The 26,652-nt window shown below is 31.5% G+C and overlaps 13 protein-coding genes across 13 annotated transcripts; 7 read left to right on the top strand and 6 right to left on the bottom strand. All coding sequences in view use genetic code 12, as the record gives it.

The window, feature by feature from the left end:
- Window positions 1-653: 653 nt before the first annotated feature.
- On the top strand, window positions 654-3,854 carry SMC5 (DNA repair ATPase; the record flags this gene model as incomplete). Its single annotated transcript, XM_064907473.1, has 1 exon — window positions 654-3,854. The coding sequence occupies one exon, from the start codon at window positions 654-656 to the stop codon at window positions 3,852-3,854; it is 3,201 nt and encodes a 1,066-aa protein (XP_064761779.1).
- Window positions 3,855-3,870: 16 nt separating this feature from the next.
- Window positions 3,871-5,674, bottom strand: DFJ63DRAFT_154371 (glutamate--tRNA ligase). Its single transcript, XM_064903612.1, has one exon. The coding sequence runs from the start codon at window positions 5,456-5,458 to the stop codon at window positions 3,887-3,889; it is 1,572 nt and encodes a 523-aa protein (XP_064761778.1). The 5' UTR covers window positions 5,459-5,674; the 3' UTR covers window positions 3,871-3,886.
- DFJ63DRAFT_154434 (uncharacterized protein) lies at window positions 5,674-7,492 on the top strand. Its single transcript, XM_064903620.1, has one exon. The coding sequence runs from the start codon at window positions 5,890-5,892 to the stop codon at window positions 7,321-7,323; it is 1,434 nt and encodes a 477-aa protein (XP_064761777.1). The 5' UTR covers window positions 5,674-5,889; the 3' UTR covers window positions 7,324-7,492.
- On the top strand, window positions 7,322-8,190 carry DFJ63DRAFT_156169 (uncharacterized protein). The gene has a single exon (XM_064903631.1). It carries the CDS (start codon window positions 7,662-7,664, stop codon window positions 8,082-8,084), a length of 423 nt encoding a protein of 140 aa, XP_064761776.1. The 5' UTR covers window positions 7,322-7,661; the 3' UTR covers window positions 8,085-8,190.
- On the bottom strand, window positions 8,191-9,330 carry SYN8 (syntaxin). The gene has a single exon (XM_064903619.1). It carries the CDS (start codon window positions 9,141-9,143, stop codon window positions 8,298-8,300), a length of 846 nt encoding a protein of 281 aa, XP_064761775.1. The 5' UTR covers window positions 9,144-9,330; the 3' UTR covers window positions 8,191-8,297.
- Window positions 9,331-12,436: 3,106 nt separating this feature from the next.
- DFJ63DRAFT_335748 (tRNA methyltransferase) lies at window positions 12,437-13,273 on the top strand (the record flags this gene model as incomplete). The annotated part of the gene is made up of 1 exon (XM_064908261.1): window positions 12,437-13,273. One exon carries the CDS (start codon window positions 12,437-12,439, stop codon window positions 13,271-13,273), a length of 837 nt encoding a protein of 278 aa, XP_064761774.1.
- Window positions 13,274-13,737: 464 nt separating this feature from the next.
- DPS1-1 (aspartate--tRNA ligase) lies at window positions 13,738-15,417 on the top strand (the record flags this gene model as incomplete). Its single annotated transcript, XM_064906193.1, has 1 exon — window positions 13,738-15,417. The coding sequence occupies one exon, from the start codon at window positions 13,738-13,740 to the stop codon at window positions 15,415-15,417; it is 1,680 nt and encodes a 559-aa protein (XP_064761773.1).
- A 44-nt stretch (window positions 15,418-15,461) lies between these two features.
- DFJ63DRAFT_319243 (uncharacterized protein) lies at window positions 15,462-16,837 on the top strand. The gene has a single exon (XM_064907036.1). The coding sequence runs from the start codon at window positions 15,469-15,471 to the stop codon at window positions 16,690-16,692; it is 1,224 nt and encodes a 407-aa protein (XP_064761772.1). The 5' UTR covers window positions 15,462-15,468; the 3' UTR covers window positions 16,693-16,837.
- On the bottom strand, window positions 16,838-19,813 carry DFJ63DRAFT_319242 (ribonuclease P/MRP protein subunit). Its single transcript, XM_064907035.1, has one exon. The coding sequence runs from the start codon at window positions 19,664-19,666 to the stop codon at window positions 17,288-17,290; it is 2,379 nt and encodes a 792-aa protein (XP_064761771.1). The 5' UTR covers window positions 19,667-19,813; the 3' UTR covers window positions 16,838-17,287.
- SSU72 (RNA polymerase II subunit A C-terminal domain phosphatase) lies at window positions 19,773-20,629 on the bottom strand. Its single transcript, XM_064903613.1, has one exon. It carries the CDS (start codon window positions 20,530-20,532, stop codon window positions 19,879-19,881), a length of 654 nt encoding a protein of 217 aa, XP_064761770.1. The 5' UTR covers window positions 20,533-20,629; the 3' UTR covers window positions 19,773-19,878.
- DFJ63DRAFT_154379 (cysteine protease) lies at window positions 20,630-22,449 on the bottom strand. The gene has a single exon (XM_064903614.1). It carries the CDS (start codon window positions 22,131-22,133, stop codon window positions 20,727-20,729), a length of 1,407 nt encoding a protein of 468 aa, XP_064761769.1. The 5' UTR covers window positions 22,134-22,449; the 3' UTR covers window positions 20,630-20,726.
- A 1-nt stretch (window position 22,450) lies between these two features.
- On the top strand, window positions 22,451-24,946 carry DFJ63DRAFT_156465 (uncharacterized protein). Its single transcript, XM_064903632.1, has one exon. It carries the CDS (start codon window positions 22,475-22,477, stop codon window positions 24,620-24,622), a length of 2,148 nt encoding a protein of 715 aa, XP_064761768.1. The 5' UTR covers window positions 22,451-22,474; the 3' UTR covers window positions 24,623-24,946.
- Window positions 24,642-26,599, bottom strand: DFJ63DRAFT_154381 (uncharacterized protein). The gene has a single exon (XM_064903615.1). The coding sequence runs from the start codon at window positions 26,397-26,399 to the stop codon at window positions 24,660-24,662; it is 1,740 nt and encodes a 579-aa protein (XP_064761767.1). The 5' UTR covers window positions 26,400-26,599; the 3' UTR covers window positions 24,642-24,659.
- Window positions 26,600-26,652: the final 53 nt, after the last annotated feature.

Raw genomic sequence — 26,652 nt, 5'->3', positions numbered from 1 at the left:
ATAAAGGGTATAATTTTATACGTTGAAATAGTCATGTGATCGACTAATTAGGAATTTCCAGTATAATGATTTCACCGCATCAAAAGTCGTGTGCTGATCGTATGAGGAATGACCGCTCTAAGTTTAAGAAGTAAAAGTAGTTGCAAATATATAACTATTAATTTGGTATCAAACAAGTTAGGGATTCAGGTTTGTAATGGCAATCAATGTTAAAATACAATTTTTCATCGGATCACTCTATACTTATTAACTTATGCTTTGCCTTCAGTAGATGATTGTTACGAAATCAACTATATATATGATAGACCAGTTCTTCAATTACAAATTAATTAACAATTACCTTACAAGAACACTATATGATTATACTATGACTATCTCTATAACCATATGAACCTATCGTTACCATTAAAAGTCAGTTGTCGTAATCTGTAAGTATATGTATGTATTCTGTAATTAGAAGTCGTGTGGTAAAGGATAAAAAATAGTACGCGTCCTGCACTTTTCAAATTTGGGATCAGAAATTTGATTGTTAGCGATAATTCAAAATACAGATAACTATAATATTCTGCTCATCACGTATACGCTTTAAACGCCATCGATTTGATAGAATGGAGGTCGATTTTATAGAAAGGTTTGCTGAAAATGATGGCCTCATGAATGGCAACAAAAGAAGGAAAATAGGATTCCAAGAACATGAATTCAAACCAGGTTATATTGTCAGAGTTAAAGTAAGAAACTTTGTTACTTATTCTGAAGGTGAATTCAACTTATCACCATTATTAAATATGATTATTGGACCTAATGGGACTGGTAAAAGTACTGTGGTGGCAGCTATATGTTTGGGATTAGGTGGTAAAGTTGATTTGATCAAGAGAAAGAATATGAAATCAATGATTAAAACTGGAGAAACTAAAAGTACTATTGAAATCACTTTAAAGAATGATATTGATAAACCAGCTCTTGTCATCAGACGTGAATTCACTGAAAAGGAATCAGTTTGGAGTATAAATGGTAGACCAGCCACTGAATCAAAGATTAAAGAAATACGACGTAAATTTAATATTCAATTGGATAATCTTTGTCATTTTTTACCTCAAGAAAGAGTAGCTGAATTCGCTGGATTAAGTCCAGAAAAGTTATTACTTGAAACTGAAAGAACTCTTGGTGATGGTCATTTATTAGAAGCTCATCAAGATTTAATTCAAATGGATAATGAATCTCAAACACTTTTGAATAATATCAATGATATCGAAGTTCGATTAGATCAATTAATAGAAGAAAGAAGAGCATTAGAAGAAGAAGCTAAACGATTTGAAGAATATGAAAAAAAATTGAAACAAATCGATCTCCATAAAAAGTTGATTCCTTATGCTCAATTGTTAGATTTAAAGAAACATAAAGAAAAATTACAACGAGATATGAGAGCTGCTAAAGATGCTTTACTTAATTTTGATGAAAAAATGAAACCAGCCATTGATTTAGTAGAATTCTTTAAACGACAAGTTGAAGAAAAAAAGTCAACTGTGGAAGATAATAAGCATGAACGAGGTGAAATAAATTCTAGAGTTGAAAATGCAAAGAAAGATTTAACTAAGATACTTGAATCTATTGATTCTATAAAATCAAATATTAACATTTGGAAGAAAAGATCAACCGAAAGTAAACTTCTTTTAGAAAAATTAAGAAATGAAAAACAATCCTTGGAACAATCATTACAAGATCTTGATGAGGTAGATGATGAAAAATTTGAAGAGTTAAGACATACCATGCAACAAAAGAACAGTGAAAAGAATACTGTACTCTCAACTATAGAAAGAATTGATTCTGAAGCTAAGGGAAGTATATCAAATGTCAGAAGATTGGGTGATCGTATAGAAGATATTAGAAAAACATTGAAAGGTAGTGATAGATTAGCCTTACTTGATCCTTCTAATTTTGGTACTACTCAAAAAGATGTTGCATTCAATAGTCATGTAGCATTGAGAAAAGAAGCCAGTTTGAAAGGTCGTTATTTTGAATGTCCTATTATATGTTGTACTGTGACTGAGAAAGAATATTCGAAATATTTGGAAAAAGTGGTGGATAATAATACTTTATTTTCTATTACAACCAGTAGTAAAGAAAATTTTGATAGTATAAGAAAATACAGTGATCATATTCGTATTAATTTCCCTATAAGATTGTCTGTTAGGAAAGAAGCTCCTTCGCCATCAGTTCCACTTGATCAAATTAAGAGATTTGGATTTGATGGTTATTTATCTGATTTCGTCAGAGGTCCAGATGAAGTTTTAAACATGTTATATGATATTTCAAAGATTCATAATGTTCCCGTAAGTAAAAAGCCGTTTTCAAGTTCTCAAATTGAAAGATTACTTAAACCAGATGGTAGAGGTATGATTCCATTCATGAAGTTTATCGCTGGAAATGCATTCTATTCTATTCAAAGATCAAGATATGGTCAAAAGCAAATCTTTTATGTTACAGAAGAAATTGAAGAAGCAAAATACTTTAATGCAACTGGTTTAAGTGCTGAAGCTAGAAGTAAATATAATGCCAAGTTGAAAGAATTATCTGAAGAAGAACATAAAGAAAGACAAATCTGTAAGGAATTCCTGGAGAAGACTCATGAAGCTAAAGAGAAACAGCGTGAGATTCAACGTGAAATGGAAGGGTTAGTTAATCAAATTGATACTATGAAACTTCTAAAGAAAAGAAGAGTTGCTCTTGAAACTAAGATCGACGGTAAGAAAGAAGAAATTACAAAAACCATCAGAATTTCGAAGAGAGATTATAGTGAAAGAATAGAAAAAGCAAGAGAAGAAATAAATGCAAGATTTAAAGAAAGTTCGTTACAGGTGACTAAAATCATGGAATATACCCAAGAATTAACTAAAGCTACGATCAAGCATAATTTCAAAACATTTGAATTATTGGATTATAGAAATAGAGAATTACATGCTAAGAAAGCGACTGAAGCTTTAGAGAATGAAAGAAAAGAATTAGAAGAGGAATATCATAGAGCCAAAGAAGAATTAAATAAAATCAGGAAAGGAGATGCCGTAAAACAAATCGAAGAACAAGGTAAGAACTATACTGATGAAGAAAGAAATGAACTTGCTGAAATAGCTCAAAGATATAAAGATAATGATGAATTAACTGAAAAAAATGTCAGAGAAAAGATTTCCATTTTGGAAGATGAAAAATCTGTCATGGCTACTGCTGACCAAAGTTCAATTGAAACCTTGAGAAGAAAATTAAGAGAAATAGAGAATGCCAGTAGAGAATTACCAATCTTGAAAACGAGTAAAGAGAGACTCGACGAAAGAATTAAGAGTATTCAAGAGAAATGGGAAGAAGAATTGCTGACATTAGTCAATCAAATTTCATTATCATTTAATAAAAGATTTACGAAAGTGGCAAGTGATGGACGTGTTGAATTGGCCAAAGCTGAAAGATTTAAAGATTGGAAACTTCAAATTTTAGTTAAATTCAGAGAAGAATCAGAATTGAAAATCTTAGATCATCAATCTCAATCTGGTGGTGAAAGAGCAGTTTCCACTATTTTCTTTATTATGTCATTACAAGGTTTGACTGATGCTCCTTTCAGAGTGGTTGATGAAATTAATCAAGGTATGGATCCAAAGAATGAGAAAATGGCTCATAGATACTTTGTTCATACCGCATGTCAAAATCAAAACTCACAATATTTCTTAGTTACACCAAAGTTATTAACTGGTTTATACTATCACCCAAATATGGTTGTGCATTGTATATACACAGGACCTTTAATAGAAGGACCAGTTGAAGAATCAGAAGATAGTACTGGTTTTATGGACTTTACTAAAATTTACTAGTTAAATTATTAATACACTATATACAAGATTTTTTAAATAAATTTTAATGACTCTTTAAGTCTTGATTCGTATTCTTCATGACCGATTATATCTAATACCGATGGAATTGTTAAACCTGATGATCCACCTGCAATGGCATATCTGACTGATTGAAAGATATCCTTTTTAGAAATATTAGGAATATCTTCTAATAGTTTGGCAACACCATCTTGAAAATTTGGGTCATTGTAGTCGATTAACTTTTCTATAATTATTCTAGAACTTGATGGTAGTTTTGAAGTATCGATAGCAGAGTAATCAATGGTTTCATAAAGGTAAGCATAATTTGTAAAAATTTCATTTAAAGTATTTAAACTTGGACCCACAAGCTTTAGAATTTGTTTTAATTTTTCTTTATCATATTTGCCCTTTGCATGTTCATTGAACTTTGGATAAAACTCTTCAACCAATTCGGTTAGCTTATCTTCATCATTTATCAATTCATTCAAGTGATGTTTGTTAAAGAAATACAACTTTGAATCATTGACTTTAGCATTACCTCTAGTGAGATTATCTAATGAGAACTTCTCCACTATTTCATTCAATGACATCGATTCACTTGTACTAACCCCTGGAGTATCTCTTACCGGTGACCATCCGAATAAAGCCACAAAGTTAACAATAGATTCAGGTAAGATCCCCTTTTCCTTCATTGATAAAATTCCAATATCACCTAATCTTTTAGAAAGCTTTTTATCTTCGAGTGATGTTAACAAAGGAATGTGAATAAATGCTGGAGGCTCCCAGCCAAAAGCTCTATATAATGCAATATGCTTAGGAGTTGATGATAACCATTCTTCTCCTCTTATGACGTGAGTGATTTTCATTAAGTGATCATCTATTACGTTAGCGAAATGATAAGTTGGTAATCCATCAGATTTCATTATCACAATATCATCATATCTTCTATCATTATTGTTGTATTGTGGTTGAATATTAACATTACCATGTAATAAATCTTTGAATGGTTCATATACATCTGGAGATTTAAACCGTATAATGGCACCTTCAATATTAGGAGCTGAATCATGAAGACACTTTCTATCATATGTAACTGTTGTTGGTGGCTTTAATTTGGATGCGGATTCTCGAAGATCATTTAGTCTATCCTTGGAACAAGTACAGTAATAAGCATCACCGCTATCAATTAACTTTTGGGCATATTCAGCATATATGCTTCTTCTTGAAGATTGTTTATATGGACCATAAGGACCTCCTTCTATAGGACCTTCATCAGGAATGATTCCACACCATTTTAAAGATTCATAAATATTTTGCTCAGCATCTGGGACTAATCTTTTTTGATCGGTATCTTCCAAACGTAATAAGAATTGACCACCTGTATTCTTTGCTAATAAGTAATTATACAAGGCTGTTCTTAAGGATCCCAAATGTAAGTATCCAGTTGGAGAGGGTGCAAATCTGGTTCGAGTTGGATGATTTGGATGAACTGATGGACCTAAAGCTAGTGACGGTTTTGCCTTTTTAGTCAACTTGTTCACAAGCTTATTGGAACTCTTAGGTGAGAGCTTGGAGTATAGACGTCGCTGAACAATCAGTAACATTGCCCTTAGATCATTGGTTAAAGATTATAGTTACACCCATATTGGTAAATTTTTCAGATATCTTTATAAATAAATAGTCGTGTCCTTGCAAATCAGTTTAAAGCTGCTACCATTTATAGTATAAATCTAACTAATGAAGCAATGCTGCGTTATAAGTACAAACTAAGATGGTGGAATAGTTGGTTTCAGTTGGATTTGATCGTGGTAGAACATGATATAAGTTATAAAGCTCAGACATTATAAAAAGTCATGTTGTTAAGCTGTGTCTCCACATTACGGAATCTCCTGCACATACTGTATTAAAGACTATATACTAAAGTTGATCCTTAGGATATAATAGATACCAATTGATGATCTCTAATACGGCTAAACCAGGATGAAGGTGGTTAGTTTGGTGGCAATTCCAATTGTCTTGTAACTTTGTAAACATTATGCAAACTAGAGTATCTAATTTATATAGAGTTAGAAATCGTATGGGAAAAAGTGAGGATTTAAGGAGCGGCAGAATCATTTTAAAATGGAAAGGGGGGATGGATGGCAAAACAATTGTTTTCTATAAATACATCATCATATCTCTTTCATTCATAGTTAGTTTTATCTATATATCAACCAATTTATCAATGTGTCGTTCAAGTGATAGGAACAGAAATCAAAAAGAGGATACTCCTGTATCCAATTCATCTGCCAAAAATGATGAAGAAATGGAGAAGTTAATTGCAAATATTGAAGATTTTAAACGTAACTTTAGTACCGTTACCAAATCAATTTTCAATTTAACTAGTGATTCATTGACTCAATTCAATGACATAGCTAAGGATTACTCCTTCAATTGGTTATTTGACATCGATAGAGATGATAGAGGAAATGAAGAGCAATTGAGAAAGCATTTAAAGTCATTGTTTTCTAAAGAAAACAATAATGCTGTTATTGAAGAATTCGAAGAAAAGACATTCAATTACCCAAGTCAATATGAAGTTAGAAACTCATGGAAATCATCTAATGAGGTTGAAACAGTTGATGAAGATAGTAAATTCAATCCATTTGCCAAAGGTGGTATTCATAATTTCTTCCATGGTAATTATAGTAGTGGTAAGTCACCTTTTGGATACTACTCCTATAAGACTCCATCCATTAGATATTATAACAATTGTATTAATAAAGATGGTGAATCAGTTTGGGACTCTAGAGGTTATTGGAGATGTTTATTCCCAAATAGTGAAGTTCCAGTTGAATTATTAAACTATAAACAAGAAAAACTTTCCGATAAGATTCTTACTAAAGAAGATTTTAGAAATGCTATTCAAGAAAAAGGGATCTCAGAAACCAATGGAGCCATTGATCTTGGTGAAAAAGGTGTTTATTTCAAGAAATTTGAAGATTATTTAAATTGGAAAAGTATTATGTTTGAAAACGTTAGAAATGATAGATCTAGAAGAAGAGAAAGATTTAGAAAGAGAATCGAAGAAAAAGCTGAAAAGTTATTTCCTTCATCTTCAAGTCCAGTTACTAATGAAAAGGATGTAATTGATTTTAGTACTCAAGTAGAAGTCCCTAAAATTGATACAAAGAAAGTAACTTCAACTATTGTTACTAGTTTCAGTCGTACCAATCCTGATACTAAAGAAATTGAATATAGAGAATCGAAGAAAGAGTATTTTAATGATGGTACATCAATCATGACTACGGTAAATAAATCAAAACCTATTGATTCATCAGATTGGGTTAATGTTAACGAAAGTGTGGAACGCTCAGGAGCCGGTATCACTTCAAGCTTTAAGTCGAAATCTTCAGATGCAAAGGTGGTTGCTCCAAGTGAAGATTCTACATCCAATGGTGGATGGTTTTGGAATTCTAGCAAGAAATAATTTTAAGGATGCTTTATATTCTTGTTTGTCTATGGTTTTAATTTAGTTATTTTTTTATAGTTATCTTTTTTTTATTTTAAGATGTTGATGCTACATCGTAATTGTTGAGTTGTTATAGGTAAGGTTAATTGTTAAACGTGTATATATTGTTATCTAAATCTAAATTAATTTGTAGATTAAATTCCGTATAAACTTGACACGTGAGCCATTATATGCAGTCCAAAATTGATATTTTTGTTAGATACTGTATTTTAGGGACCCATTATCGAAAAGGATAACAAGAGCCAGTTGAGCTGTGCCCTAGTATCAACAAGTCCCCAATTTATTCAACCAAGGAAATGAATCCATTAAATAAAATCATATTCCTATCTGCATTCCTAGCATCTGGATTCTTATTGATCTTGTTGTCATGTGCATTATACAATAATTTCAAACCATTATGGGTGATATTAATCTTTTTATTAGCTCCACTACCGAATATAGTTTCTTCATCGATTGATAATAATCGAGATGATTTCTTAAGGTTTAATAGTAGTGATATGAATAATCCATCTCCAGTTCAAGAGTTTTGTAAGTCATTGACAGGATTTTTAATTGTTAGTGGGGTGGCGTTACCGTTAACTTTCTATCATACTAATCTTGTTGAATTTGGGTCCATGTTAATGAGTATTGTTGGTGGTTTAATTGTCTATTTTGATATTACAATCTTTATATGGTTCTTTTCAGAGGAAGAAGATGAAAATGATGATTTCAACTTCTAGATTTGATCAACTTTTAAGTGAAGATAAACCATGACTTAACTTACCGAATATAAAATAAATTAGATTTAATCATTAACCTTAGAATTCAAATACAAGCAAAATAAGAAGAAGCTTAACTTATTCCCTTATATAATTTACTATAATATAATCTAATTTAATGTATAATAATGAATTCATATTAATTAAAAAGTAAGAGTAGAGTATTAGGTACTATTAATTTAATACAACTAACAATAGTATAAGTATAACCGTCAACACTACAATAGTAACAAGACTACCATTTTCCTTGCATGTCTTCCTAAAATCATTCAACCTCCTAGTGGCTGTATTAAGTCTATATTGAGCTTGATCTATTCCCAGTTCCAAGTCATTTAATATTATAATGTGATCATCAAGCTCGGTATTGATAGCCATTCCCATCGAATGTTGTCGCCTCACTGATTCATGCAAAAGATCAAGATCGGAATCTTGTTCATGTATAATTTGTTGATGTTGAGCAAACATTTGTTGATTAGTTTGAGTATCGAATGATTCCGTATCAGTCCCCATATCACTTTCGCCTCCTTCGGCATCAGTATAAGGACGAAATGATCTTGTTCCCATTAATTCATTTCTTAAATGATCATCATCAGCTTCAACATCGTCTTGGAATCTGACTGATTTTTGACCTACTTCCTTCGTAGACTTTGTAGTTTTTATCGTACTAGTTGTGATGGTAATATGATTAAATTTAAATTCACCAACATCAATACTTCCATCTTCAGATGCTTGGTGCCAAAGTTGATTATATCTTGATATCACGGTTTGAAATTGTCCATTAAGTTCTTCAACGTTAATTTTATCTCTTTTATTCATTATTTCCAAATCATCCTTAAGATAATTTAAATATTTGAAAAGCTTCTGAAACAATGTGATAAGATCATAGTTATCATTTGCAGACGGAGTCAATTTGAGAACACTAACCAACCTTTCTCTCTCCTCCAATGAAGATGAAAGTTCTTCAAGGTACACTTGAACCTTACCCAATGATACCTTTATATCCCTAATCGATGGTGGCATCACTCTATAATATCTGTCTATGTCGTTTATGCTAAACCAGTTATCAAAAGGTGTGGATTGGGGTTTTTACATTTTTAGAGATAAAGAGGCGATACTAATTTTCGGGTCACGTGAAAACAAAAACTCCAACTTTCCTGATCCGACTCTTTTCTGTTGAGGCTCATATAATATATGGCAATGTAAGTTATATATCAAAAGGGATTATCATTGTATCACCATCATAAACAGAGATCAAGATGTTCTCGAAGCTTAAAACCTTTTCGGAGGATATGGCAAAGAGTTTCAATGAATTAAACGTAAATGAGGCTGGTATCAATGGCAATGGGCCCATTGATCCATTGAAGGAATTGAAAGATGAATCAAAGGTATTACACACAGAAACCCCTGAAGCTTCTGAATTAACTCAACCTGAAGATGAACCAGTTGTCGAGGCAAATTCTCCAACTCCAACTCCTGAAGTAATTCCTGACAATTCCGAACTGGATCCAACTAATAAACCAGAGAAAATTCAATTACCACCCTCTATACGATCTAAATTAAAGAAGTTTGCCAAGTATGAAGAAAAATATCCTATCTTATTACAAGCATATAAAACAGAGAAACGTAAGGCGGAATTGGTATTATTATTCGAAAGAGTTCTTAAAGAGAATACTCCAGTTTCTAGTATTTCTGATGCTGGCGCATTAGTTGAATATCTTAATGGATTAACTGAGAAAACAAATATGCTTAATGGAGAAATGAGGAGGTATGCCAAAGAAAATACTGATTTAACGAAAACGAATATTAGTTTGGAAGATAAACTTGAAAAATCAACTAAACAAGTAACTGAACTTCTTCTGAAACAAAAAGAATTGGAAGCTAAGCTTGAAGAAAAGAGTGAAGTGAAAGATGATGATGAAGAAATTGAATCATTAAAGAGTCAGTTGAAAGATAAAGAAACTAATGAAGAAAAGTTACTCACTGATGTTGAATTATCTAAAGCTGAAATAACTCAACTTAATGAAAAATTAACAGAAATCAATAAGAAAAGTGAAGAAGATTTAGAAATAGTTAAAAAAGAAGTAGATGAAGGTAAATCAAAAATAACTGAATTGACTTCTGAAATAGAAAAACTCCAATCATCCGCATCCAATGGCGATGTCGAATTATTAAATAAAGAAATCAATGATTTAAAATCTGAAATTGTGGAGAAAGATGCTACTATTTCTGAATTAAAATCAGAAAATGCCAAATCAGAAAATGCTAAGCCAAGTGTACCTAATACTCCAAATGGTAAAGGCAAAAAGAAGAAATCAAAGAAGAAGAAGAATGGTGTCCATGAACCAGAACCAGAGCCAGAGGTTTCTGCTGAAGTTGACTCTGAGAAGCTTTCTGAAGATTTAACAATTGCAAATAATAAGATAAAATCATTAGAGGAAGAAAATACGAAGATAGTAGAAGAACATCGAGCTACTAGATCCAAATTGGAATTACAAATTGAAGAAGTTGAGAATTTAAGAGAACTGCTTCAAAGTCTTGGAGATGATTTAGTTCAAAGTAGAGATGAAATTAAACATTTGAAAGAAAAATCAAAGGAGAAGGAAATTAGTTTGGAATCAGATACAAAGTCAAAAGCTGAAACGGACGAACTTGTCAAGCTTACGGAAGGCCTTGAAGTTTCATTAAAGGATGTATCAGTCAAATTACAAAGTGCATTAACCGAACATGAAGAGAAGTCAAAAGAATATATCAAAAAAATTGCCGATCTCACAAAGTCTGAAAAAGAACTTCAAACTCTAAATGATAATTTAAAACAAAAGTTAACTACAACAGATGCCGAACTTGAGGATGCTAAAAAGGAGATCAAGGTATTGACATCTGAAAAAGAAGGCTTGAATGTCAGAATCGCTGAATTATTGAAATTTAAGAGTAATGACACATCTCTCAAATTAGAAATCAATAAAGCTAAAGCAAACTTAACAGCTAAAGATAAACAACTTGAAGATATATTGGAAAGACTCACCAACTTGAGTAAAGAAAGAGATCAATTAAATGTATCATTATTAAAATTAAGAGCTACTAATAATGATTTACAACTTAATAGCAGAACCTTACTTACTCAAAAGAGTGAATTACTTACCAAGCAAGAACTTTCAATCGAAAAGACTAAATCATTATCTAATGAAATACAGAAACTTCAAACAGACAAACATAAGGCTGTCACTGAACTTGAAAAAATAAGATCCCAATTCGAGTCTCTTATAAGAGAAACTACAAGTAGTAATAACGAACATCTTTCATTCAAACAACAATATGATGAATTAAGTATGAAGACAAAGGAATCATCCATGAGAATTGAGAATTTAGAAGATGAATTAAGTGAAGCAAGAAACATGTTACAAGAACGTGCCAGAGAATCATCAACTATGAGACGACTTCTTGTTGATGCTGAAGAGCAGATAAAGACCAAATATGCTGAATCGCAAGCTGAAATCAAACGAGCTAATGAAGCCTTACTTGAAAAACAATCATCATCCCAAATTCAAATTAAGAAGAAATTAAGAGAGATAGATGAATTAAAATCAATCTCAGATAGTTATTTACTGAAAATACAAGATTTGGAAAAGAATTTAAATGAATCAAAGGAAAAAAATACTATCTTGGAAAATGAACATACAAAGGATACATCAACTGCGATGGATGATGCTGATGTTAGTTTCGAAGATACTCAACAAACCATTCAAACTTTAAGACAATCATTACAACTTTCAACTAAGAAAGTGAGAGATTTCGAAAGTATAAATACCGTTTTAAAGAAGTTGAATGAAGAATCAAATTTGAAATTTGAAAGATTATCTAAGAATTATAAGATCATAACTCAACAATATAGACAAATGAAATCATCACAAGCCTCATCCGCTGCTAATAGTAATGGCCAGTCAACTGATTCGTTAGCTACTAAATCGCCTCGTGATTCTATAGATTCAACCACTCTTGATGCTGAATCAGAATCAAGAGAAACAAACATTGCATATTTAAAGAATGTATTATTAGGATTCTTTGAACATAAGGAACAAAGAGATATGTTATTGCCAGTTATAAAGACCATATTCCACTTTTCTCAAGAGGATGAAAGAAAGTTTATGCAAGCATTAAAATAGTTAATTTATATATAGTATATATTATTAAAAATAAATAAATCTTTTAGCATCTTTAAATTTTTTCGCATCTCTCTGCAAAAAAATATATCTGTAAAATGAAAAATTGTATACTCAAGAAGAAGAGATAGAGATCTATTTAAAGGGAAACCAATCATGTCAAGAACTCAAGATTCATTTGATCAGAAGAAGAGATCCATTCTTAAAGAATTGGCATCTACCAATGAGGATACTCCAGACGCCTCTCCAAAAGGTACGGTTGATGTGCTATGTTTACCAATCATAGATCTTATCAATTCAAGTCCAGATATGGTGACTACATCATCTTGTTCTGGTAGAGTATCAGTGTTTTTAGAAGGGGTTAAGGATATAGAGCATGATGATGATATAAAGATTGGAGCTAAGGGAAATGCTGGAAAATGGTTGTTTGTCACACATGATCCTAGCACTCTAGATAATTGGTATAATACTATTGATTTTGTTTCAGCAGATGAAGATAGTTTGATACTGACAGCCAATGCCAAAACTAGATATATCTTATTCAAATTTGAACCACTTATACTTCATGTTAAATGTCGTGATGAAAATATTGCTAAATCATTATATAGTACGGCTATGGGATGTGGATTTAGAGAATCTGGGATTGGATCTAATAATAATGTGGCCATAAGAATATCGATCAAATTAGATATACCGATTGGATTTTTAAATGATAAACAAGATGAGAATGTGTTATTAGTGACTAAAGATTATTTGGAAGTTATTACCAAGTTATCTCATGATAGATTTAAAGAGAATTTTAAAAAGATGGATCAATTACATCAAGCCATTGATTCAGTTATATCATCTACAGTTGATATTATACCAGTGGAGACCAAAGAACAAAGAAGAGAAAGAAAAATAAAGGAAGGATTAGCTAGAAGAGCTGCTTTACTTGAGATAAAGGACAATGATTCAATCAAGGAACCAGTCACTCAAGTTGATGGAGCATAGAGGAAATTTACTTGCTGAAATTAACTTCCCAGCACCACAAAAGGAAGAAATAATCTTAAATATAAGAGGTTTTGTATATATAAATGAATGAACCATCGTAGACATTGATGATAAAAGTAGCCTATATAAATATAACACAAGTAGTTTTGACACTGTTATGCCGTTTACCCCCAGTGTCATCACTTGCCTCCATATTTATATATGTCGTCGTCACACCATAAAATATTTTTAGTGAGAAATTGCAGCCTATTTTCTTTCCGCTAGGGAGAACAAAATTAGTCACTAACAGAAAAAAAAATAGTGATGATGATTTTGTCTCCCTCCCTCCCCCTTGAATCATTCATTACGTACTGTACACGAACAAACAAAGAAAAACTCACCACATTGAAAATTTTTGGAAAAATAAAAAAATTGGAGTCATAAATTTTAGATGAACGACTTTATAGATCCTTCAATCATTAACAATGTCTGCTGAACAAGTTGAAAAGTTGTCTATCCAAGAAGAAGGTGCAGTCGAAACCTCTGCTGAACCTGTTATTCTTGGTGAAGATGGTTTACCATTATCTAAAAAAGCATTAAAGAAATTACAAAAGGAAAAGGAAAAAGCTGATAAAAAGGCTGAAAGACAAAGACAATTAGATCAAGAAAAAGCTGAAAAGGAAGCTGAAGCTGCCAATGATCCAGCTAAGGAAAAATATGGTAAATATCCATTGATCAACTCTTCTTTCAAAACTGGTGATAAAAGAATCCAAATTAAGGATTTATCTGCTGCCAATGATGGTGAACAAGTTGTGTTTAGAGCTAGAGTTCATAAAGCCAGACAACAAGGTGCCACCATGTTGTTTTTAACTTTAAGACAACAATCTGAATTAATCCAAGGTTTATTGAGATCCAATAAAGATACTGATAAATCTGCTATTTCTAAACAAATGGTTAAATGGGCTTCATCTATTAATTTAGAATCAATTGTCGTTGTTTATGGTACTGTTAGAAAAGTCGATGAATTAATTAAATCATCCACTGTTCAAGATGTTGAAATTCATATTAATAAAATACATACCATTCATGAAACTCCAGAACAATTACCTTTATTAATTGAAGATGCTTCAAGATCTGATGCTGATGCCGAAGCTCTTAATCTTCCAACTGTTAATTTAGATACTAGATTAGATGCTAGAGTTATTGATTTAAGAACTCCAACCAATCAAGCTATCTTTAAAATTCAATCAGGTGTTTGTTTATTATTTAGAGAATTCTTAACCAAAAAGGGTTTTACTGAAGTTCATACTCCAAAAATCATTGGTGCTGCTTCTGAAGGTGGTGCTAATGTTTTTGAAGTTAATTATTTCAAAGGGTCAGCTTATTTAGCTCAATCTCCTCAATTTTATAAGGAACAATTAATTGCTGCTGATTTTGAAAAAGTGTTTGAAATTGCTCCAGTTTTTAGAGCTGAAAATTCTTATACTCATCGTCATATGACTGAATTTACCGGTTTGGATTTAGAAATGGCATTTGAAGAACATTATGATGAAGTTCTTGATGTTTTAATGGAATTATTTGTGTTTATCTTTACTGAATTAAAGAAAAGATACGGTACTGAAATCGCTACTGTTAGAAAACAATTCCCAGTGGAAGAATTTAAAGTTCCAGAAGGTAAAATGGTTAGACTTCATTTCAAAGAAGGTATAGCTATGTTAAGAGCTGCTGGTAAAGAAGTGGATGATTTTGAAGATTTATCTACTGAAAATGAAAAATTATTAGGTAAATTAGTCAGAGACAAATATGATACTGATTTCTATATCTTAGATAAATTCCCATTAGCAGTTAGACCATTCTATACTATGCCAGATCCAGAAGATCCAAGATATTCTAATTCATATGATTTCTTTATGAGAGGGGAAGAAATTTTATCAGGAGCTCAACGTGTTCATGATGTTGAATTATTAAAGGAAAGATTAGCTGCTCATGAAGTTAATTATAATGTTCCAGGTTTACAAGAATATGTTGATGCTTTCACTTATGGTTGTCCACCTCATGCTGGTGGTGGTATTGGTTTAGAAAGAGTGGTTATGTTCTTCTTAGATTTGAAAAATATCCGTAGAGCCTCTTTATTCCCAAGAGATCCTAAACGTTTAAGACCATAGATAATTAGATTAGTTATTAAAATCTAAATATATGTATATACCTATTAAACTATGAAGAAGAGTAAATGTAACATGAAGAAGACCCTTGCTTGTGTGCAGGAATGCAAAAAATTAGTAGTGTTATCTTACGAACATAAAGAAAACAAATTGACGGTCAGTATCAAACTCCCAAGTCATTACACTGTTCAAGATATAGATACCCAAACCATGGAGGCTACATTATTACCAAATCCTAAGGATACCAATGCCACCATATTGTTGATGGGGTTAAGGAGAGGAGGGAAATCTTCAATCTGTAAAGTTGTGTTTCATAATATGCAACCATTGGATACCTTATATTTAGAAAGTACTTCTAAACCTACTACTGAACAATTTTCATCATTGATTGATTTATCAGTGATGGAATTACCAGGACAATTGAATTATTTCGAACCTAATTATGATTCAGAGAGATTATTTTCCAGTATAGGTGCATTAGTATATGTGATTGATTCTCAAGATGAGTATTTAAATGCTTTAACAAATTTATCTATGATTATAGAATTCGCTTATAAAGTCAATCCTAAGATAAATATAGAAGTATTGATTCATAAGATAGATGGATTATCTGAAGATTATAGAATGGATGCTCAACGTGATATCATGCAAAGAACAGGAGATGAATTATTAGATCTTGGATTAGAAGGAGTTCAAGTATCATTTTATTTAACATCTATATTTGATCATTCTATTTATGAAGCGTTTTCAAGAATAGTTCAAAAATTAATTCCTGAACTTCCATCATTAGAGAATATGTTGGATAATTTAGTTCAACATTCATCGATTGATAAAGTATTTTTATTTGATGTTAATTCAAAGATTTATGTGGCAACAGATTCATCACCAGTTGATATTCAAACGTATGAAGTTTGTGCGGAATTCATTGATATAACGATTGATTTAGATGATTTATACGTGGAGAATGATGATGATGATGATAATAATACCAAACAACCAAGAGAATTAAGATCAGTGAGTCATTTATCCCAAGGTTCAATATTATATTTGAAACAAATGATTAGAGGATTAGCATTAGTTGCACTCATAAAGAATGAAGATGCAAGAAGTTTACCAGGTAATAATGATAATGATTTTGATCAAAAACTTCAATCGAATTCAGCAGTTCAAGATAAATCATTAACCATCATAGATTACAACATTAATTTATTTAAAAAGGCATTGATGCGTATGTGGGAGCATTCTAGATTTGTACCTGTAGAGTCAAACAACAATTGATTGAATCAAATTGTTGTCAGCCACTTATTTGTAGATTAGCATAGATATCAAAATACACACATAAAATTAACTAACTAATTAATTAAATCGAATCGAATCGAATCAATGATCAATCATACAACTTTTTAAATCAATCAAATCGCCAGACTTGAACAAACTTAAAAGGTTGTAGTAATGAATTGAAATGTTCATATTCATCACCAATTGAAACGTATCACTTTTCAGTGATATATAAAGAAAAGAAATCAAAAATTGAAAGATCCACGCTCCTCAATCCACCACCATCTCAGAGAGACAGTAAGCAGACGATAGAAGAGCTGGCGTAATATGTCATGGCCCTGTGCAATGCCTCTAACAAATCCCGATTATAGGACTTCTTGATCTCCTATAACATCTCTAGGTAAGTATGAAGAGGAAAAGACTAAAAGAGAAATTTAAAAATTTCTGAACGATCTCAAGTTTAATTTATAGTGCTGTAAAAAAAATGTGGAAGTGCGGGTAACAAAATATTTTGTGTGTAATATTACCCGGATTATTTATTAAATTGTTGCAAATTTGAATGGTGATCTATAAATATCTATATATACAGTTGAGATTAATTATGAATGGTGGTAATTTTAGCTTCGTAGATTGAGGTTTGACCAATGTTACGGACATAGAGTGTGGTAATAGTAGAATCCTTTAAGATATCAGCTCTTACTAAACCTATACCAGACGCAATTCCTAAATTTATATTATAAGCTCCACTAGTAACGAACCCAATTATGGAAACATCATCATCAGGTTCAACTTTTGAAAGATAAATTCTAGCTCCATCATGTAACTTCCCATTTTTGATTAATTCTAGTGAGATTTGAATAACTGGAAGACGTGAAAATCTAATTTCCAGTGCTCTCGGAACGGTATAATCTCCACTAATTAACTTATTTTGAAATTCATTTTTCTTATTGAAGATTTCTATAGGAATAACTGACTTCCTAATACCTTCTAGTGCCAAACTTTTTAATTCATGACATTGTCTTTTTAAATCATGAGTCGAATTTAACTCTCTAATTGGATTACCATCTTCATAAATTGCAAACTTTGGATTTATCTCTAATTGATTGAGATCTTTTCCAGCAAGTTTGGCTAAGAAGGTTATATTTCTAAGAAAGTTCCAATCACATTTGAATGGACTAATAATATCTATATCTTTATAATCTGGTCGTTTATCATTGACAAGACGTTTAGGAAGCTTTGTATACTTCTTTTGTTTAATTTCCCCCAAGGCTTCATTATAATTCCATCCATCGCGTAACCATGGATAATCATTAGGGAAATTAGCACATCCACGTTCAAAGTTATACTGTCTGATCTGTCTTATTCCACCTGGTTTGATTTGTGATACCCTTACTAATTTCAGCCAAATTGGTAATATCCAAAACCATGGAGCTATTAAAGTCCACGACAGAGGACCAATCTTTGAGATTAAAATTGGAGTAATTGATCTATGTTGAATATCTGTATCGATTAAACTGTTTTCTCTGGTTGCTATTTTTGTAAATTCTCTATCTATTTCTTTGATTGACATTTGATTTTCATAAGATTTAGTTCTTCCTTCAGGAGTTAAAAGATTCTCAATGGTTGTTGAATCAACTAATTTTGAAGTACTAAGGGATGATACGAAATCAAAATATTCATTAGTATCACTTGAAGGTTTAATTTTCATAGGTTGTTTCCATAATCTTGAATCCATAATATCAAAACTTATATTAAATCCAATAGGAATAGCTTTGGAATCTCTTACAGTAGATAATTTTGACCATGCTTTCTTTATACTAGAATCTTTGTCTACCAAATGTAACACTTTACTAAGTGAAAGAAGTGATAATGGACCAATTAAATCCAAACTTCCTAATGAATATTGACAATCATGGATTGCCGAGGGTGTATAGTTTGAGATTGCATTTTTACAGTAGTCAAAGATATCTTTATATATCGATGGGAAACATCTTATCAATATCTTATGAGATTGAATATGAGAGAATATAAGAACCTTACCTATCTTCTGACCATCTAAATATATCCAATCATTGTAACTTCTTTCACCATTCAAGAATTTCTCTGGAATTGATTTTGAAAATTTGGTAATATTGAGTAAAAACGATTCATAATCCTCATCATTCTCCAACTCTATTATAAGACTAGTATAATAAGACGTATCAAATAAGATAGAATCATTCTTACTTTGTCTACTCATCATTTTAAAACATTTCTGAGTAGGTGATAACGGTATTTGGAATCCATGTTGTTTAATCATATGAAATCTCTTTGCATGCCAAATATGAGTCGGCAACCATACGAATTGTCGTTGTCTTTTATAATATTTGATATTCCCAGTTGGACGCAGAGCATAGTCATTTATACCAGTATTATCATAAGATCCAACTATATTGTTTAACTTTGATTTAACTTCAGTATCTAATTGTTTCAATGCTCTGATTTGTTTACTTAATGCTTTGATCTTGGATCGTAAATTTAATTTCTTTCCATAAACTTCTTTATCAGGAACACCCTTAAGCAATTTAAGTTTACTTCCTAAATTCAATAACTTTCGTGACATGGTTAAACGATATAATTCACGTCCTCTTGAATGCTTTTTCTTTATTACAGTAGGTGTACCAGTCATTGATGATTTCATTTCTCGAATTGCTTTTGCTCTTAATCTCTTCGGTATACGTTTGACATTATGAGAAGCAGCCCTCCTTCTTAGAACACGAGGTAAGCTTTGGAAAGCTCTATTGGATGATGCATATTTGGAATTTAATTGGGCTAATTCAAATGATTTTATTTCAAATTCTCTGGCATTTAAAAAGTCTGGAACATTAAGCTTGTCCTTGTCAACAAGACTAGCATCTGTAGTATGAGTCCTTATGTTCCTACTGTTGTATAGCCTAGCCTTCTTGGCATTTATAGGAGGTCTAGGGGGTGGCATTGTTTGTGGTTGTAAGTACTTCAATTATACCATGTATTTACTATATATTTTTTATTTATATTTTTTTTCACTACGAGAATTTTCAGCAGCTCTGCTTTTGATATAATCTACACCAAATGCAAATTGCTACAACAACTTTAAGTTACAATGGTTAGATCATTAGGTTTATTCTATTAAGGTGGGCTATATAAATACATGTAAATTAATTTAATTTAATAATATGAAATACTATATAAAGTGGGTAAATGAGTATGGTCTTTTTGCCATTCTGTTAATATACCCATCATTTGATCTTCAAGAATGATATCTGATTCATCTTCATAATCTTCTTTCTTCTTCTGTCTGAAATCATGAATCATATTGACTAATTTTAAGATACCTTTACCACCTAAAAGGGCATTTTCATTATCATCCTTAATATCAATATTGATAATATGTACAACTTGTCTAACATCATTTTGATCTTCTTTATTATACATTCTGAACATTAAATCTTCCAATACACTATCAAAACATCTTTCTTCACAAGTTATGACCAAATCAAATTTACCAGCATAAGCATTATTTTGCCATTTTTCAGGAGCCAGTTTAACTTTTCTATTTCTATCCAACATATGAATCAATCCATTTGCTTCATACATCTTTCGACAACTTTGACCAATCAAATCTTGATATATATCTTCATAAGGAGTACCGAAATCATACACATTGGGTTTATCTATCGATGGACCTGGTAATCTAACGGCTGAACCAGTACCAAATGACTTTACATTATAACCAGCATCTCGTAGTTGTTTATGAGCTTCCATTGATCTATTATTATTGGATGCACATACTGTACAAATCTTTAGACTATCAACTGCCATCCTTAAGTTCTCTATACCTCCAGTGTATTCAAAGACTGATGATTTGTAAAAGGTTAAAAAGGGTGTAAGTTTAGTCACATTTGGTTGCCTTTCTGATTATAGTTTAAATTTTCTACAGATTTTAGGTTTGGTACGCACACGAAAATTAAGTTAGGGTAGCCCAAAACTACTATTAATATGTATTACTTTAATAACTATAAAGATTCTACTTCATTGATCTTATCAGAGCCTTCATCAAGTACGTATTGATCAGTATCGCCCACTGGGGAGATTTCAGTTTCACCTTCCAGAGGTGAATCATTATTTATAATTTCTGATATATCAGCCTCGCCATCACTAACCTTTTCAGTGACTGCAAATTCATTACCAAGATCAATAAAATCTTCCACATTTTCAAGTTGTTCTGGATGTTTAATATTTATAAATTCATCATTCTTAGGTAAATCATGACTATCAATATTAACGAATTCAGAACCAGCATGAATTGAATTTTCAAAATTAGAAAGTTTTTCCTTAGGGAAATGAATTATCTTATTTGAATCAGTAATACATTTAGATTTGAATTGTTCAAAATCATCCCAATTTTGAACTAAAATACCAATCATCATAGATGGATCTAATTTATTAATATCTAATTTATTATAATTTAAGGTATGATAAGTTTCATAATCAGTACTTTCATCGAATAATTGAGGACGATGAGGATCCATATAGATTAAATCATTATCTTGATAACCTAAAAAGTAAAATGATGATGAAGGCTTACCACCGGCAATTCCAACTGATTGAGGTAATGATAATAAATGCATTAAACTACTATGATAATAGGAATTCACTTTATCGATTCCCAACCTAACAGGTAAAAGAATCAATAAAGCCAGGACATTCTTATCGTCAAATACTTCTTTCACTTCTGTATCATATAAATCAGAGCTATCACTGATTAAGACTTTAATATGAGGGAAATCTTTAATATCTGGACTTGAATTTAAGCTTTCACATAATTGTTTGATTGATACAGAGGCAGCATCAGGACCAAACCATTGACCTGGTTTAACTTTTAAGGGCAGCGCTGATGCCACTTTAATGAAATTATGTAATGAAAATGGACTTTGGGAATTATCTCTAAAGAAATCTATTATACTCTTATCAGCTTCATCTTCCATATGATTATTAGAAGCTGAAGCTTCAGTTTCTATAGTTTGTAAAAAACTATTAGCAAGTAAACTTTGAGAAGTACGAATCATACAACCCCACCCGACATCACTACCGAAATTATCTTTATCCATAAATCGAGGTAAATATTGAATGTTGGGAATTAAACTTCTATTAAACATGAATTGGAGGGGATTAGGACCCTCCATTGATCTTGGAATAGCTTCAAATCCAAATCTATAAGTTAGACATATTCTTGATTTAATGGCGATTTCTGCTTCCTCAATATTATCAAATGATTTCCCTAGTATTATTATAGGTGATTTACTTGGTTCTTCTTCATCTTTTATAACTTTGTTTATCTGTTGCCACACAGTAGAGAAGTTAAATAACTCTGATTTATTATTCTCTATGGGAGGAGTAGCAGGATCAATCGGTTCTGACATGTCACACGTACTAAGTATCAGTTATGATATTAACAATACTATAATATATATAACGTTGATGAATAAATAATGAATTGATATCAAATTTACAGCAATAATTTATAAAGTGTTATTTAAAACTTAAACTGCCTCCTGTTAACATTATCTATTGGTACTGCATATGCTTTATGTCATAAAATAATCATTTGTCGCAAAAGAAAAAATGACATAACAAAAATGACATAAACTACCATGTGTGTCGCGTCCTGTATATAGTTTTGATTCTGTAAACATTTAAAAAGATGTTGATTGCAAGTATTTAATAGTCATATTCTATTTATAAACTAGATATAAACTTAACCATGGTAAGGAAAACAAGGCGAGGAGGGTTCAATAGAAGTGGAGCCAATTCTGCTGCTGGTCAGAAGAATAGGAAGAGAAAGAGCAAAGGCACTTCTAATAACCATAAAAAGGGCTATAGTGGTGGTAATGTACTTGAATTAATGGATGAGGAGTCAAATATTTTTATTCCAAAGACTACTATGAAGGCATTATCTAAACGTCCAGGTAGGTTAATCGATGAGGTTAAATATACAGAGAATCATCAAGATGAAACCTTTGGGAAAGCATTACGTAATAAACCTATAGAATTTGTCAAAGCAAAGGAAGTATATGATCCAAGTGCAGATTTGCTTAAGAAGGTAAAAGAAGCAAAGGAAGTTAAAGAAGTGGAGTCACAGGAAATTATACAGGATGAGTTGGAAGCGGATGAAGAGGTAGATGAATTACCAGAACTTGAAGATGTGGAAGAGTTTCAAGAAGATGAAGACATAAGCTCAGTCATCGAGGTTGAGACTGAAGAGACAATTGAAGAAGATTTTTCAGAACAAGATCAACAAGACATGGTTAAGAATTTAACCATTCAAGATATTAAGGACAATCAAAAACCAAAACCAGTTATATTAGGAATGATCATAGATGAAAAAGGTGATTCTAAACTTGCTGATAAAGATATTATACCGCCTACAACAATCGAAGCTCAACCAACTGAGTTGGAATATGACTCTACGATAAGTATCGGTAAGGTTTCTATGACTACTGTTAGAGATAAATATGGTAATATGGAAGTCGAATTACCGTTGACTTCCAAACATGATATTGATGCTGAACAAAGAGATGCTTTATATCGCGAATATATAGCTAACGTCATACATAGAATGCAACAAGATAGTGATGAGGAAGAGGATGATGGAGAAGAGTTGGATGATGATCAGTTTGAAATGTATGAAGAACCTGAAAGTAGTAAAGTCGAGGAGGGTGAAGAAGAAGATGACGAAGAAGAGGAAGAGGAAGAAGAAACAGATCCTGAGTATGGATTCCTTCCTGAAGATTACGAATTTGACATTTCCAAAATATCAGTTACTAATTTGAGATATGGTATTAAAAATCAATATTATACAAGATGTCTAGATATCACAGGCTCGGATGATGAGAGTATGTGGATTGATGAAGATGAGATTATAGAGTATGCTTTAAGTAATGGTGTGAAAGAGCACAGAATAAAGAGTTTTTTGAAATTTATAACTGCTAATTTCTTGGATGATAGTAAACCTAACGAAGAAGATTATGATGTTTACATTTCTGATTCATCTGAAGAGGAAGATAATGTTGAAACATTTGAACAACCTGACAATGATAGCGAAGATCAAGATGATGATTTAGATGCCTTAATATCTTATGCCAAAACAAGCAAAAATCAAGATTTCTTATCGTTAGAGAATTCAAATCCAAGCTTTAAAGTCAATAAAAAAGGAGCTAAATTTGATAACTATAATTTAGATGATGAATTACGTGCATCATTAATAGATCAATATGAAGCACATCGATTAAACAGAAGAGATAAGAAACAAATTAAAAAAGACCTTTTCTTACAAGGTGGCGCCGATAATCATGATTTACGCGTCATATATCCATTTTCATTACACATCAAAGAAATTAAACAAGAATTTGAAGAATTTCTTCATGATACAGATCGTCAATCTATAAGTTTCCCACCATTAGATCCCCATGGTAATAAAACAGTCACCAAAATGGCCACCTTATATAATTTAAAGAGTTTAAAATGTGGTAATCGAGGTTTGAATCAATTTATCAAAGCATCCAAGAGTAGACGTACATTCCATTATTTACCTAAATATGATCAAATCAATCATATGTTAAAACAAAGACCTATATTCAATAGAACTGATCAAAAGAGAACTAAGGAAGAAATTGACGCTTCCAATGGCGGTAAAACATCAAGACGTGGAGGTGATTCTCTGAAGGCAGTTTTGAAAGAAGGGGATATTGTTGGTGGTAAAGCTCCTCAAATTGATAGTAATAATATCGGTAGACAATTACTTGAGAAATTAGGTTGGACTGAAGGTGAAGGTTTAGGTGCTTTAGGTAATAAAGGGATCAGTGAACCTGTTATGGCAAAGATTAAAAAATCTAAAGTTGGTATTAAGTAAAGTTTATAGAATCTATAGATGTATTATATACAAGGATTTAATTTTTCTTTTTAGACTTTTTCTTTTTAGATTTAGGAGCTAAGGCATGACCTGTTACATTAATATGTTGGAATAATTTATTTCGAGATGAAAATTCTTGGTTGCAAACTGTACAAAGTTCAGAACCAAGTGAAGGAGATGGTTCTTTACTGGTGGTGATTGATATTGGTTCTGATGACGGTTTTGATTTTTTCTTTTTCTTTTTATCTTTCTTCTTTTTGGTGGTTGACCAATCGTCATCTTCATCATCATCAGAATCTATTAGTTTTAGATTTTGAGTTTTAAGGTTTATGTCGTCAAGTCCGGTGTTGGTTTGCGATTCGACTTCAAAATCACTATCGACTGTATCGTCAACTTCAAACTCTTGTTTGGAACTATTTATTGGTTTAGCATCCTCTTCTTTGACATCATCTTCAGGAACATCTTCCACATCATTATCATTCTTAACTTCATTATCATCATCATCATTGGCATCAATCTCACTATCAATATCATCAATATCATCAGAATCAAATTGACTACTGGCAGTTTCAAAATCATCTAAATCAATATCATCTTTATCAATACCTAAATCAATCCCTTCTTTTTTCATTTCCCATTTTAATTGTTTTAATAATTTTTTATGTTTATTTGAAGATTCATGAATTTCAAATTGTTTTTCAGTTTTAAAGAATTTATTACAAATGATACATTCAAAAGTTTCAATCACATCATCTTCATCTGGATTTTCAAATTCATCAAATTCACTATCAGAATCGAAATCTTCGTCATCATCATCAGGAGAAATATCATATTCTTCATTAAGCATATTTTCCAAATCTTTCAATTCATCCATCGACAATTGTTGCCAATCTTGAGCGGTATAATTAGCAGCTTGATTCTTTAACATTGATTTCGCTTTCTTTTCTTGTTTAACTTGATCATCTAATTCTTGTTGTCTTTGTTTCTTCTTTAATTTTTCAAATTCATTAATCCCAGCTTTAACTCTAGGATCTCTCTTTTTAATAAACTGGACAAACTTCCTTATCGTTTCATTATATTCCTTTCTAGCAAAATCTCGAGATTTTTTATTCTCTTTCTCCATCATTCTACGAGTTCGTCTATCAGGAGCCATAGCATATCGATATTCATCTTTCCAATTGAAACTCTTCACCGTGGAGAAATTCAACCAAGTATTATAAAAGGGTCGTATTTGATCAATATAATCGGTTCTACTATTCCCAAATCGAGGAAATAATAATAATGAACTATCAATCACATCAATATTATTCAAATCATCATCTTTATATTGATTAAATTTAGGTAAATTTTGATATTTCCCATGTAATACTTCTTCAGAAGCTAATTTTTCAAACAAATTACTCACAATACGATAAAACCCAGCTTGAGAATCATCAACTTTTTCATATAATGATGAATTAAAATATCTCATGATTTCATCCACGGAAACACTAGGAATAATCATCTCCACCTCGTCATCTTCTTCACCATTTCCATGATAATCATAATCATCTTTCAAAATCGATGATTTATGAGCATCGTACCAAGCACGTTCATTAGAATCACTTAAAACTTCATAAGCAGCCCTCACTAAAGCGAATTTATGAGTAGCTTCTTCCACATTATCAGGATTCTTATCAGGATGAAGAAGAAGCGCCTTCTTACGATACGCCTTTTTAAGTTCAGTATCGGTGGCAGACACTTCCACACCTAGAAGTTCATAATAATCTGTCTTCATATGGGGATGGTGGTGGTGGTGGTGGTGGTCTTGTTCTTGACTTATATGTGGTCCATACCTTTTTGATCTTTATTTGAGGTTTGATTTTTTTTTTTTTGATCGTTTGATATCAGTCACATTTTGGGATGCGCAGAAATTGATTTTGCAACTAAAGACGAACTTACAAGCTACATTTGATAAACGGTATACTTTTAAATTTTATTTTATTTTGATTCGTCATAAAACCAATCCCAGGAATTTCATACATAAGAAA

Source organism: Scheffersomyces coipomensis, assembly GCF_036884675.1.
Source record: "Scheffersomyces coipomensis strain NRRL Y-17651 chromosome Unknown DFJ63scaffold_4, whole genome shotgun sequence".
Classification (NCBI taxonomy): Eukaryota; Fungi; Ascomycota; class Pichiomycetes; order Serinales; family Debaryomycetaceae; genus Scheffersomyces; species Scheffersomyces coipomensis.
Note: the sequence above shows the minus strand (reverse complement) of the source record. Positions and strands in the feature narration are given on the sequence as shown.